Here is a 12,965-nt window from a genome sequence, read left to right as displayed (position 1 = left end):
TTTTCAAACAAATTAATTTCCAGAATTGATGCAAACTAAAATATTTCAAGCTAAGATACATAATTTATTTCCAGATTTAGTCCATTCACTCACGGTAAAATATTGCAAAAAACCTCCTAATTTTAAAGAATCGCTTGGATTGACATGAAATTTGGCTTACGCCTAGCTAAGATGTCAAAGAAAAACAAATGATGTACCGATGTGTGCTTTGGCCCTATGGTTCAGTATCACCCCTTCTCGGGAGTGAAAAAATATATGTTCAAGATAAGTTCAGAAGTGCCTAAAATCACTAATTCTAAGCAACTTTTGTTCTATAGAGTTTTTTTCACTACGTCAATACTTATTTCGAGTTATTGAAAAATAAGTTCTTTTTCGTCAAATTCCATGTTGAATATTTCAACGTGAAATAATAAAAAAAATGAAGCACTTTTCGACGAAAACTCATTACAACTTTTTTTAAAGTGTTTAAAAAAGGTTTATTCATATTATTTTTGTTAAAGTTTCTAGCGTCAAAAGTAAGCAAGTTATGATCAAAATATATTTGGTTCTTATTTTTTTGTTAAAAAATCGTGAAAATCACCCCCTAATTAGCATCCTAAATGAAATTAATCGTTACAACTTCACAAGATCACAACTTGCTTTACTCGTGTATGTATTGTTTCATCGGTTCAAAGTGGAAATTTTTGAAGGAGCTCTAGTTGAAAGGGCTTGAACTAATCAAAAATCACGAGTGTATGCAAATTTTGAACAGCCACATCTTAACCAATTTTTGCCTTACAGAAAAACAAAAAATCCAAAATATTCAGAAAAGCAAAACCTACATTTTTTTTACTCTTTGTGATTTTTGGTGTCACTAATAAATTTTAAGTTATTTTGAAAAAAACATTTTTTTCAAAATAAAAAAAAATTGTTAAAAAATAAGCCCTTTGAACAAATGAAACTTACAGATCAGTATAAATAATACATAAGTAAAGTAACTTGGGAAGCGGTAACGATTAATTTGATTTAAAATGCTAATTGGGGGCTGATTTTCCCGAGTTTTTTTGACCAACTTTATTTTGAGCGTAACTTACGTTTTATGCTAGAAACTTATTAAAAAACAAAAATGAATATTTTTTTGAACACTTTAAAAAAGTCGTACTGAGTTTTCCCCAAAAAGTGTAAACTTTTTTGGTTATTTCACGTTGAAATATTTGCTTTGAAATTTGACAGATATGAAACTATTTTTCATTAGTTACAACTTTGCTTCTACTGGGTCTAGAGAGTTCATACATACACCATTTTTTTCTCTTTTTAGAAGCTATATTTTTACTGGAAACCTTTTTTTCGGTAAAATACATATTTACTTTTTCAGTTATTTGCAAAAACCCACCTAAAAAGTGTTTTTTTTTGTTGAAAAATGAACATATTTATTTACTCGCAAATACCTCGAAAAGTATTAACTTGCTTAGAATTACTTTTCTTCTTTCCTATATGTATTCCAAAATTTCGTGTCAACCCAAGCGGTTATTTAAAATTTGGAGTAAAAACCGTGATTCAATGGTATTATTGGTTTCTATTATAGTTTTCTACTGTAGTTTTAGCTATAGTTTTATAATAGTTAAGATTATATTTAGAAAATTGTATCATGTTGTGACTGGCTGTATGGCATTTACCAATTCCAATTAAATAAATAAATAAAAATGTTATAAAACTAGACAATAATACTACTATAACTACAGCTAAATTAATCGCAATAGTTGAAGTATTCAAATATCTACATTATTAATTTACCGAAAATAAAACCTAATATATAGCTATAAATTTTTACAAAATAACTGCAAATATCTAGGAACTTGGGTAAATAAAAACGATGACCAAAATGTATCTATTAGTGAAATCAGGACACGCATTGAAATTGCAAGACAAGCATTTATAAAAATGAAAAAAATGTTTGTTAATCGAGATCTTCCTCTGTAGCTGAGGATAAGAGCCTTAGGATGCTACGTGTTCTCGACTTTGTTACATGGAATGGAAAGCTAGACACTAAAAGTAGACAATATAAATAAGTTGGAAGCATTTGAGATGTAGTGCTATAGAGGGATTTTGAAAATACCTAGATCTAACGAGTTACAAATGCAAAAGTATTAAGAAGGTTACAATGTTACAAAAGGATTGCGAGGTGATAAAGAACATCAATACAAGAAAGCTGGATTTAGGCCAAATTACCAGAGGAGCGAAATATGAGATATTAGGCTCATAATGCAAGGTAAAATTAAGGGTAAAAGATCCATAGGTAGAAGAAGAATTTCCTGACTGAGAGACTTAAGAGAGTGGTATAGTTGCAGCTCAATAGATATTTTCAAAGCAGGCGCCAATAAGGTACGGATAGCTGTAGTGATGGCCAACCTTCGATATGAGAAGGAACTTCGACAAGAAGAAGAGGATATAAATGTTGTTCTGATAGTAACATTGTACTACAAAAAATTGACAATTTATCTAGAAAAGGCAATATAGAAGTCTGTGCAAAATAAGAAATTGTACAGAGGTGAACTAAAATCAATATGATTTACTGTTCGATCGCATACTTTTTACATTTAAAAATTATCTAAGGACTTTCTAGAATTAAGACATCGATGTTTTAAAAAAAGTAGTGGTGAGTACCAAATACAATAGATTATTATCTTTCTTTGAAAAAATACCACAAATTCCCAACGTTCAAAATGAATAATGTAAGTACATACATATCTTGATAAAGTGACAGGGAATTTCCAACATATAAATAGTTGAAGGCCATTTGCCTAGGAACAATAGGTAAAAGCTAGATTAAACAGACAGGATTAGAAAGTTTAAAACATCACTAATGAGATCATATTTAAAAACAAAGTAAATAAGTATATTTGAATGTTAATTCTTTTCAAACTAAGATCACAGTATAAAGAGGGAACCTCTATATACTGTGATAAGATTGTTAAATTAAAATATTGGGAAAAAAAGATATATATTTATTATTTCTTTTTCTGAAGAAGTACTTTCATTGTTGACAATATTGAAACATTTTATTATTATTAAAAGTCGAGAACAATTAAAAACCACGTTAATATTTATATGAAAGTGCTTTAAAAATGAAGGTATATGACTCTTGAGAAGAATTAATATTTTTTAACAAACTTGGTATACGACTCATAATATCTGACATCTGATTCTTTTATTTTTAGTTTTGAGACATGCAAGTTTTTATCAATAATACATTTTTCCCTAAACTTAATAAAAAAGTTTTCTATATGATTCCAAGGTTTTAAGACATACTGATATTGTTTTCCTGATATTATAAAATACTTGCTAATATCTACTGTATATAGAGACTAAAGCTAATAGTGTAGTTTAACATACAGTTGAGTCCACGGTTATTTACCCGTGCGTCATTCATACCCGGCGAGATAAAACATATACTTTTTATCTAGCATCATTCTCTTCCACGCATGAAACTAAAGACAAACCAGCTACCGCCTGTTATTAAGTAAAAACACATGTTATTTTTATGAACGCACTAAACTCAGTACATTGAAAAGATCTAGGTAGAAAAAAAGACGTTTTCATATTTTAAATACAATTTGTGACGTTTCTGGTTTGTTTACTTTTGTGGCTGTCAGTCTGTTGAATTTTTTGCTGTTTATTTGTCGAATTTTTGCATTTTGATGTTTGTTTACCTTTACTTTTATCGAAAATAAGTAATTTTCTGTGAATCTTTTCCCTTTTAGTTTTCTGTTTGCTTTCATTAACGTTATACCACTGACAAGTTTTTTAAAAAGTTTGATTTTTACCAAAAATTTTATAATTTTCCTTTTATGGTCTTCGCAGCTTTTAAGCCAATTAGTAGTTAATAAAATATGGTTAGTCACATAGGTTTCAATTTTTTCGAAAACTGCATTATCTACTTTAAATAAATTAAAAGCCTCGTGAAACTTTTCTAACAATATTGTAGTAATAGTAACAAACAAATCTGATGGTCTCTGAAGAAACTTTATTTCTTCATTTGCGCCATAATCTCTGAAAAGTAACATTAATTTGTGTTTCTGTAATAGAATTTTGTTGTCTTTTAGCAAGTCTTCCTGGCATTTACCACAATTCAAGTTCTTTATAATCTTATAGTAAATATAACCAGCGACATATGTAACAGCACACGTTTCTAAATTTGTTATGCTACATTTGCTGGAATGTGCCGTGCTTAAAATTTGGTTGTCATTATTTTCCTTTTGCATGTCTAAAGATTGTTCTACATGAACTGTTTGGGTTTCAATGGACTCGTCAGATATTTCGACGCTGGTTACTTCGTGGGTTAAATCTAAATTATCAGTTTGTGCTATTTCACAATTTCCATTGTCTAAAGCAATTTTTAGTTTAATATTTGTGTTATGCTTAATGGCAATTCTTAACTGACTAACACTAGGTGTTGGATTGTAACCACCCCGATTGCGCACAATAGAGAAAAAATTTTCTAGAGGATCTTGGTTCAGAAAAGATGTTAAAAGATATGACACATTATATTTTTGAAGTTCCTCCCACAAACATAAAACTGACAAAATTGTCCACTGAAAGCCGTGTAGACAGTGAATATTATTTCTCTCTTTCTGATTTTCAAAAACTTTAATTTTTTTAAAATAATCTAAACCTGCTTTTAAGTTTTCAGTTGACTTGCTTAAAGTTGACATTGGCTTTCTGTTTGGGTTACTATCACTACAATATTTGCTGTTAAGACCATCAAAAATATTATTTATAATTTTTAAAAATTCGGCAGTATGAGGAGCCGTTTTGGTGTGTAACTGGCCTATAGATTTTGCTGTTGATATTGCTGAGGCAACTGAGTTGAAAAAAATTTGGGCTGCTAATTTTACACGCATTTTTTGGAAATTATTAGGGTTTATGTGAACGTCTGTTATTTTCACCATGCATCGTGCTCTCACATTGGTTCTATCGATGTTGTATGTGTATTCAATATCTTGCCACGATATCTGGTTAGAATCTGCAAAAAACGTCAACTTTTTGTTAAGAAAATTATTTCTTAGACTTTTTAATAAGTGGGGTGTATCAAAAACAGTGAAAATCCTCTGATTTCCTATTTCTATTGCAGGCTGATCCTTACATGCGCCTAACAGCTTAAATAAAGCTCTATTATTAGATGCTTGATCACACACTAACACTTTTGGTATATACCCAATATTTTGTAATTTTGAAACAACTTCAACTACAATGTTTTTTAAGTTGTCGCTATGTATTGGACCACCTGTAACAAAATAGCAAATCGGAATCTTCCAGTTATGTAGCAAGCCGCGCATCATGAAAACCAGACCTGTGTTGGCAAGTTTGTTTGTTCTTCCTAAAGCACCTAAATCTTGAAACCCTTCTATAATGTCATCTAATTTATTGTACTCCAATTTTTTTTTCAAAGAAATTTCATCAAACATTAACACACAAATTTTTTCCAACTCATCCATTGTCTCTGCTTTTTTCTTCAACTTGTCAATTAAGGAAATGTTTAAACCAGTTCTTAATTTTATGACACGCAACCAAGTTTGAATTGTTTTTACTGAAGGTAATATAAAGTTAAGAGATCTAATTAAAAATTTGTAACAACTAGGAGACTTATAATAAATGGCCAGAGCTAAATCCTTTTCATTGTGACTCCATTGTGAACGAGTTTTGTGTGAAAACTGCATATTAACAAATGTGTGCACGTATTTGCTTTTATTTTCTAACAGTACCTGTAACATGAATTTGGTTGCCGATTTTTTGTTTTTTGTTGTTCTTCTACAACGCTGACTGTTCTTCTGACGGCACTTCTTCTTTAAAGCATTTACTTGATACTCCAATTTTTTTACCTTCTCCGTCAATTCAGTTTCAAGTTTTGTGGGCAAATTAATTTCAAAACTGGAAATATCACTGAGACTACTACTTGATCTCTTAGGTGATGGAGTTGACCTAACCATACAATCGTCACTTGTAGATCTTTTACGTTTCGTACCGCAATAAACGTATGTAGAGCATACTGGTGGGATATCACCTAAAATAGGTGTAATCATTGAAATGTATGTGTAATTTTAATTAAAGCAAAACAAGCATCATCATTATTTCTGGAGTGATAGTAACAACGCATTCATATTTAAAAAAAAATCTCTTTTGATTTAATTGTATAAAAATATTTAAATCATTCAATATCCACTGATTTTATATAAAATATATTTTAATAGTAGTATTCTCATTGACAAAGCGCATTAGGCAAACATAAAAATATTTATAAAATTGAGTACTCACCTAAATCAGTTGTTAACTGTGTAAATTTTAGAGGAACAGCATTTTTGCTTAATAACTTTCTTTGGCCACTTTGGTAAATATGTTCCACTGCAAAATGATGCTGGCAAATTACCCTCTGTATAAGGTCAGTGATATCCATCAATAAAATATCAATGTTCCCGCAGTTTTTTTGCCAAATTTTTGTACGCTCTACGTCTTTCAGTGGAAATTTAAAGAAAGATATATTATTATTTGTTCCATCGTTTCTTTCAAAACATCCCGCGTAAACACACTTATGAGTTACAGAGGCCATTTTGTCTAAAATATGAGTCCTTTTTTTTATAAAATTCCGCTCTAATTTGTCACAACACCTGCCTGTCACAGATAATACACCTATAGGGTAAGTTCGGCCCTGACACTACTCCTACCTCCTCGCAAGTCAGAGAGAGAATGAGAAATCTCGATACGGTTTTCGAGTAGCGCCATCTAGTTGTTGATACGTCTTTCGGTTACCAAGAGGTGAGCTATCTATGGGTTTTTTTAATCAATGCTGAAGCTTACCGACTCGTACAACAATGGTTTAGTTGAACACCGGTGCCGAACTGGTATAATTTGTAGAATTTTTCAATTCATTTAAAGAGGAGGTTGGCTCATCAATAATGGGTAAGTTAAGAGCTTCAAATGTACCGACTGATAAAAGAAAAGAATGTGAATGATGCGTTTCCAAACGTTGAGGTGACACTTCGTTTATATTTAGTTCTGATGCTAACTAACTGCAGTGGAGAGAGATCATTCTCAAAACTTAAGTTAATTAAAAATCGACTTCGGTCTATAATGAGCGAATCTCTATAATAATGAGCATTGAACAAGATGTTTTAAGATATTTAGACATGTCCGACATAATCAAGGAATTTTCAATTAAAAAATTTTGAAAAGTACCGTGACTTTAACCATGCATCTTAACTATGTTTATTTTTAATATTTTACTGTAACAAGATAAAGCTCTTATATTTTTTATTATTTAAAAATATATTGATAAAAGTAGATCAACATTTTTTTAATATTGTTCTGAAGCTATTTGCTTGTGGCATTTATGTAATTTACTATTCTAACTGGGAAATAAGCCACAATTTAACTTGAAAAATGAATTTACTAACATTTCGGCTTCCACTTCGGACGTCATTATCAAAATACAAAATATTAATTTTATATAAATAAGTACATTAATATTTTGTATTTTGATAACGACGTCCGAAGTGGAAGTCGAAATGTCAATAAAATATTTTTATCGTGGCTGAATGGATCAAGCAATCCAAAGCCAATAAGAAAAGAAAAAAATAATTTTTCAAGTGAAATTGTGGCTTATTTCCCAGTCAGAATAGTATTTTTTTTAATTTCTAAAAGGAAAAACCCTGTAGTTGACTATGTAGGTACCATAGTTGTTATAACAACAATTTTTTTAATGGCAGGATGTAGGGCCCCACACCAATTCTGCCCAGGGGCCCCACACCAATTCTGCCCAGGGGCCCCCACTGCCTTAAATCCGGCTCTGCTTAGAGCTGATGATTTAGAGCAGCGGTATCGAAATTGCGAATTGCCATGTTGGTTGTCAACCTTCTTAGAGGAGATGGCACATAAAGAAGAAGAAGAGGCATTAGGTTTAGACTTATATTTAGGCTTAGACAAGTTAATTTTACACATATAAGGATTTTTTCAATGGATTTTTAAATAAAAACGACAAGCAACAACTTTTATTATTTATTGCATTATAAAAAGTTTTATCCTTAGAATTAAGTACTATTAACGTCAGCAGAACCAATTTTGCTTTCCCCTGCATCATTTTCATTATTACCAAAATCTGCTCCGGTATTTGCAGTAAGTTATTTACCATCTCTATGCTATAGTCTAGTAACATCATCCGAAATACTGTTAATTTCGCCTGTTTTGTGTCCATCTCCACCAGAATCTGGTATTTTATTTACAGCAATTTGTTTATCATCTGTATGAACTAGACCAGCGTCAGAATTGTGCACAGCTTTACTTATATCAGCTGAAACAGTTTTAGTTTGGCCTGCCTCATGTCCATCACCACCAAAATCTACTCCCTTATTTTCAGGAAGTTGTTTGTCATTTGTAGGAAGTAGTTCAGTACTAGTATTTTCCACAGGATTATTAATATTGGCTGAAACAGTTCTACTATCGCCTGCAACATGGTCATTTGTACTTAAATCTGCTGCTTTTTCTATAGCAAGTTGTCTAGAGTCTGCATCTCTATTATGTTCGAATGCTCTTAAATTTAATGAAATATCATTTAAACTAAATCTAATAACTTCACCTGACTCGCACCTGCTGGTCAGAATATTTGCAGCATTAACTTCTGAAGACCTTTTCTGGACAGCATCCTCTGAAAATGACGTTTCAGTAACGTGACCACTAAACTGGAAACTTTCTTCGTTCTCCTTGATATTGTCATCAACATTGTTATGTTCAGAATTTGCTGACTTAGGTTGTTTTAGGAGATGAACACGTGGAATAATGGGTGGTTCAGGATATGTGTTTAAATCACGAAGGTCAACGTCTGAAAATGATGTTTCTGCAATTTCGCTACTGGCATTAACACCTTCTTCATATCCAGCACTGTCGTGTTCAGAATGCATTGCTTCATTTAATTGTATGTGATGGATATGTATACCAGATGATCCAGAAGGTTGGTCTAGATTCCAACCAACTTTGATTTTGTTATCTGAGTCAAGGTGTTCAGCATTTAAGTTTACCATACCACTACCTGTATCAAGTCTAACTTCTGTATGTCCACCAGAATCAAAAGCACTAGGTCCAGAGTCGCTGTGGGTTCTGGATGTATTTTTGTTATATTCTTCCCAAGATGACGGTCCTGCAATTTCCTTATGAGAACGCACAGAGCCGCTGTCAATGTTTTTGTGAAAGACGTCATCGTCTGGACTAAATTTACCTGTTGAGGATCCACTAAAATCAAAACCGATTGGTCCAACAGCATCGCAATGGATTTTTGGACTATTTTCACCAACAAATTCTGAAAAGGAGGTTTCTGCAATGTGTCCAGCTGAATGTACAGTAGCCTTATGTTCGATATTGTTGTCCACTATAACAGTAGGTTCTGCAGAGCTCGTCGATACATTTAGTTGTGGATAGTGAACACTTTCAGCAGCTGATGTACTGGCAATATTCTCTTGACTGAAAGCTTGATTATCATATCCCTGAGAACCTTGTTGAAGACTAGTGTTAAATATATCGTTAGGAGTGCCTTTTACATTATTTTGTGGGCCTTTTTGATCTCCTTGTAGCCCCTCATCACAACCACATTTGTCTAGACACATTACGACGGAAAATATTATTATTCCCATTATGCCTAAGAGAATGACACCTAATATCCATAGCGGCACGTCAAGCATTTTTCTTTTATAGAAGTTTTATATTAATGATATCTGGTAATCCTTGGTCCAATCAAGAAAAGTTTTTGATCTGAAATAATGAAACAATTATAAAACCTTTAAAATATACAGTTGGTGTATGATTGCAAAGCAAAAAGTAATGATTTGTAAAAAATAGAGCAATTACAGTCGAACCCGCTTATTGGAATTGCCTTTGTACCAGGCAAAAATATTCTTATAACCGGGATATTCTAATAACCGATCATTGGTGGCTAGTCGAAATAAGTGTACCGAATATACGTAATAATATTATTTACATACTATGCCAATGTGTAGTTTTATATACTATGCCAATATTATGTAGTTTTACATACTATGCCAATATGTATATCATATATATTATGTACCTACATAATCAGTATATGTAAATGTTTTTAGGTCTTTTTACGTCAGTAATACAGTAGTGTAACTACTACTTATCTATGTATGTGTTAAATACCAAATTACATTATATTATGTATTTGAATGAATACAGTAGCAGTAGGTAATTAATATAAAATGTACGCAATATGTAGATGTAAATATTTTCTTATTAAAATGTATAAATATAACAAAATTACTTATTTCTTCTTGAGAAATTATCGGTAAATTATAGTTTTTTTATTGTCAATCCCTGTGGTCATCCTTAATCCATTGGTTGAATGGAACTTTTATTGGCGGCAAGAAATGAATGAATTTAACAAAGCCATAATTCACATCTTGCAAGCAAGTAGGTTAATACTCTCTGGGTGAATTCTAAATAAACTGTTTCTAACAATTTTATAGCAGGCAACAGTGCCTTTGTGTAGACAAATAGAAATTACTTTATGACCCATGCATTTTTCGGCTAAAGATCGAATTGGTAGGTACTCGTAACAAAGTAATAAATATTTATTACCCTAATAATATCTAATCCAGCACTACAGGCCCTTGACGACTGACCATAATACGAAACATAATTTAAATTTTTAGTAAATTGTAAAAAAAATATTCGTTGACCTGCAAAATATGCTAATAAGCGGTATTATCTAATTAGAACCTATTCCAATAAAAGGATAAATTTATTAAGGAGTAAATGGAAACGTTTCGGGAACTCGAATTTATATTCCATAAACCGGGATATTCCTATAACAGGGATTCTAATAAGCGGGTTCGACTATAAAAATTATGTGACTAGAAGCCAACTTATGTGAATATCAAATCAAGACAACTAGTTCAATAATAGTGCAATTACTGAAGGTGGATATGAGCTATTACCTCCGATTTCGTTGAACCTCCATCGATTTGTACGAAAATTGGTGATTGGTTAGATAGTCCAGAAAGCCGCTGCGCATCCGCTAGGAAAAATATTCTAATTCGGATTTTTTGCACAGTCTTACTCAAAAAGGACTACTTTTAACAAATTTGCATGTTGCCAGGACCAAAAGGTGGTCAAAAATTTTTTAAACGTTTTTTTTTTGTTTTTTTCCTAAAATTATTTTTTTTGCATGAAAAAAAGTTTTTTTAGGTTTTTTGGATCATTCCAAACAGAAAAGGTCTTTAGTGACTTTTCTCTAAAAATGATAGTTTTTGACATATAAGCGATTAAAAATTGAAAAATTGCGAAATCGGCCATTTTTAACCCTCAAAAACTATGTGAAAAACTTAAAATTTTAATGTTGCCAAGGTAAGTAGATATTCTTTAAACATCGATTGATGAAATCCCGAAGAGTTTTTTGCAATACATTATTCAAAACTTCTTTGTTTTTTAATTGCTAATCAAGCGTGCGCGACACTATTTTCCACCGACAGTATGGTGCAAATGAAAGGAATAAATTCGTTATTTCGTAAACGAGCGACTTTAAGGAAAAATCCCGAAACAGGTCGATTTTTATTTTTAAGTTATGATATTGTGGCATATATGGTATGCTAGTGACGTCATCCGTCTGGGCGTGATGACGTAATCGATGATTTTTTTAAATGAGAATAGGGGTCGTGTGGTAGCTCATTTGAAAGGTTCTTCAATTCTTTATTCAGTAATGTAAACATTTACATAATTATTTTTACAGGGTGTCCTGCTTACTTCTTTTTTTGTCAAATAATTTAATTTAATAAAAATGTTTTGGACACCCTCTATAAATAATTATGTAAATGTTTATATTACTGAATAGAGAATTCAAGAACCTTTCAAATGAGCTAGCACACGACCCCTATTCTCATTTAAAAAAATCATCGATTACGTCATCACGCCCAGATGGATGACGTCACTAGTATACCATATATGCCACAATATCATAACTTAAAAATAAAAATCGACCTGTTTCGGGATTTTTCCTTAAAGTCGCCGGTTTATGAAACAACGAATTTATTCCTTTCATTTGCACCATACTGTCGGTGGAAAATAGTGTCGCGCACGCTTGATTAGTAATTAAAAAACAAAGGAGTTTTGAATATTGTATTGCAAAAAACTCTTCAGGATTTCATCAATCGATGTTTAAAGAATATTCACCTACCTTGGCAACATTGAAATTTTCAGTTTTTCACATAATTTTTGAGGGTTAAAAATGGCCAATTTCGCAATTTTTTAATTTTTTAATCGCTTATATGTCAAAAACTATCATTTCTAGAGAAAAGTCACTAAAGACCTTTTCTGTTTGGAATGATCCAAGAAACCTAAAAAAACTTCTTTCCATGCAAAAAAAATAATTTTAGGAAAAAAACAAAAAAAAAAAACGTTTAAAAAATTTTTGACCACCTTTTGGTCCTGGCAACATGCAAATTTGTTAAAAGGAGTCCTTTTTGAGTAAGATTGTGCAAAAAATCCGAATTAGAATATTTTTCCTAGCGGATGCGCAGTGGCTTTCTGGACTAAGAGAATATCTCAAGGAACAAAGGTGACATGGTTCCAACTTGCGCTTTTACCTTGGGGGTGGATGCTACCCCTTCTGGGGGGTGAAAATATTTTCTTTTATAATAACCCCATAATTCGATAGAAGGACAAATTATAAGCAAAATTTGTTATATAAAGTTATTAAAATAAATCAAAACTTTTTGAGTTATTAAAGATTAAATATTTTAATTTTTTTTTGAGAAAAATGCATGTTTTTAACCGATTTTTCATAAATAATTCAAAAACTATAAGTTTTTGCAAAAAAGTTATTATTACCAAAATTGAAGCTAATAAAAAACAAAAAATAACTCCTGACTAAAAAAACCTTTTAATGTTAACTAGAAGTGAGTTACAGGTAATTTTTTCCGGCGAGTACC

At 31.5% G+C, this 12,965-nt stretch overlaps 1 protein-coding gene across 1 annotated transcript in view; it reads right to left on the bottom strand.

Annotated features, from left to right (window-relative positions):
• Positions 1 to 8,038: 8,038 nt before the first annotated feature.
• The window catches only part of LOC114334259 (uncharacterized), a 43,329-nt gene continuing 38,402 nt past the window's right edge, over positions 8,039 to 12,965 (bottom strand). The window contains exon 2 of the mRNA XM_028284296.2: positions 8,039 to 9,771. Within this exon, the coding sequence (XP_028140097.1) occupies positions 8,169 to 9,701 (1,533 nt within the window). The 5' untranslated portion in view covers positions 9,702 to 9,771 and the 3' untranslated portion in view covers positions 8,039 to 8,168. The remainder of the gene's footprint in view (positions 9,772 to 12,965) is intronic.

The sequence above is a fragment of the Diabrotica virgifera genome, chromosome 9 (assembly GCF_917563875.1).
Source record: "Diabrotica virgifera virgifera chromosome 9, PGI_DIABVI_V3a".
Classification (NCBI taxonomy): Eukaryota; Metazoa; Arthropoda; class Insecta; order Coleoptera; family Chrysomelidae; genus Diabrotica; species Diabrotica virgifera.
The sequence above is the reverse complement of the archived record's forward strand: the minus strand, read 5'-3'. Positions and strand labels throughout refer to the sequence as shown.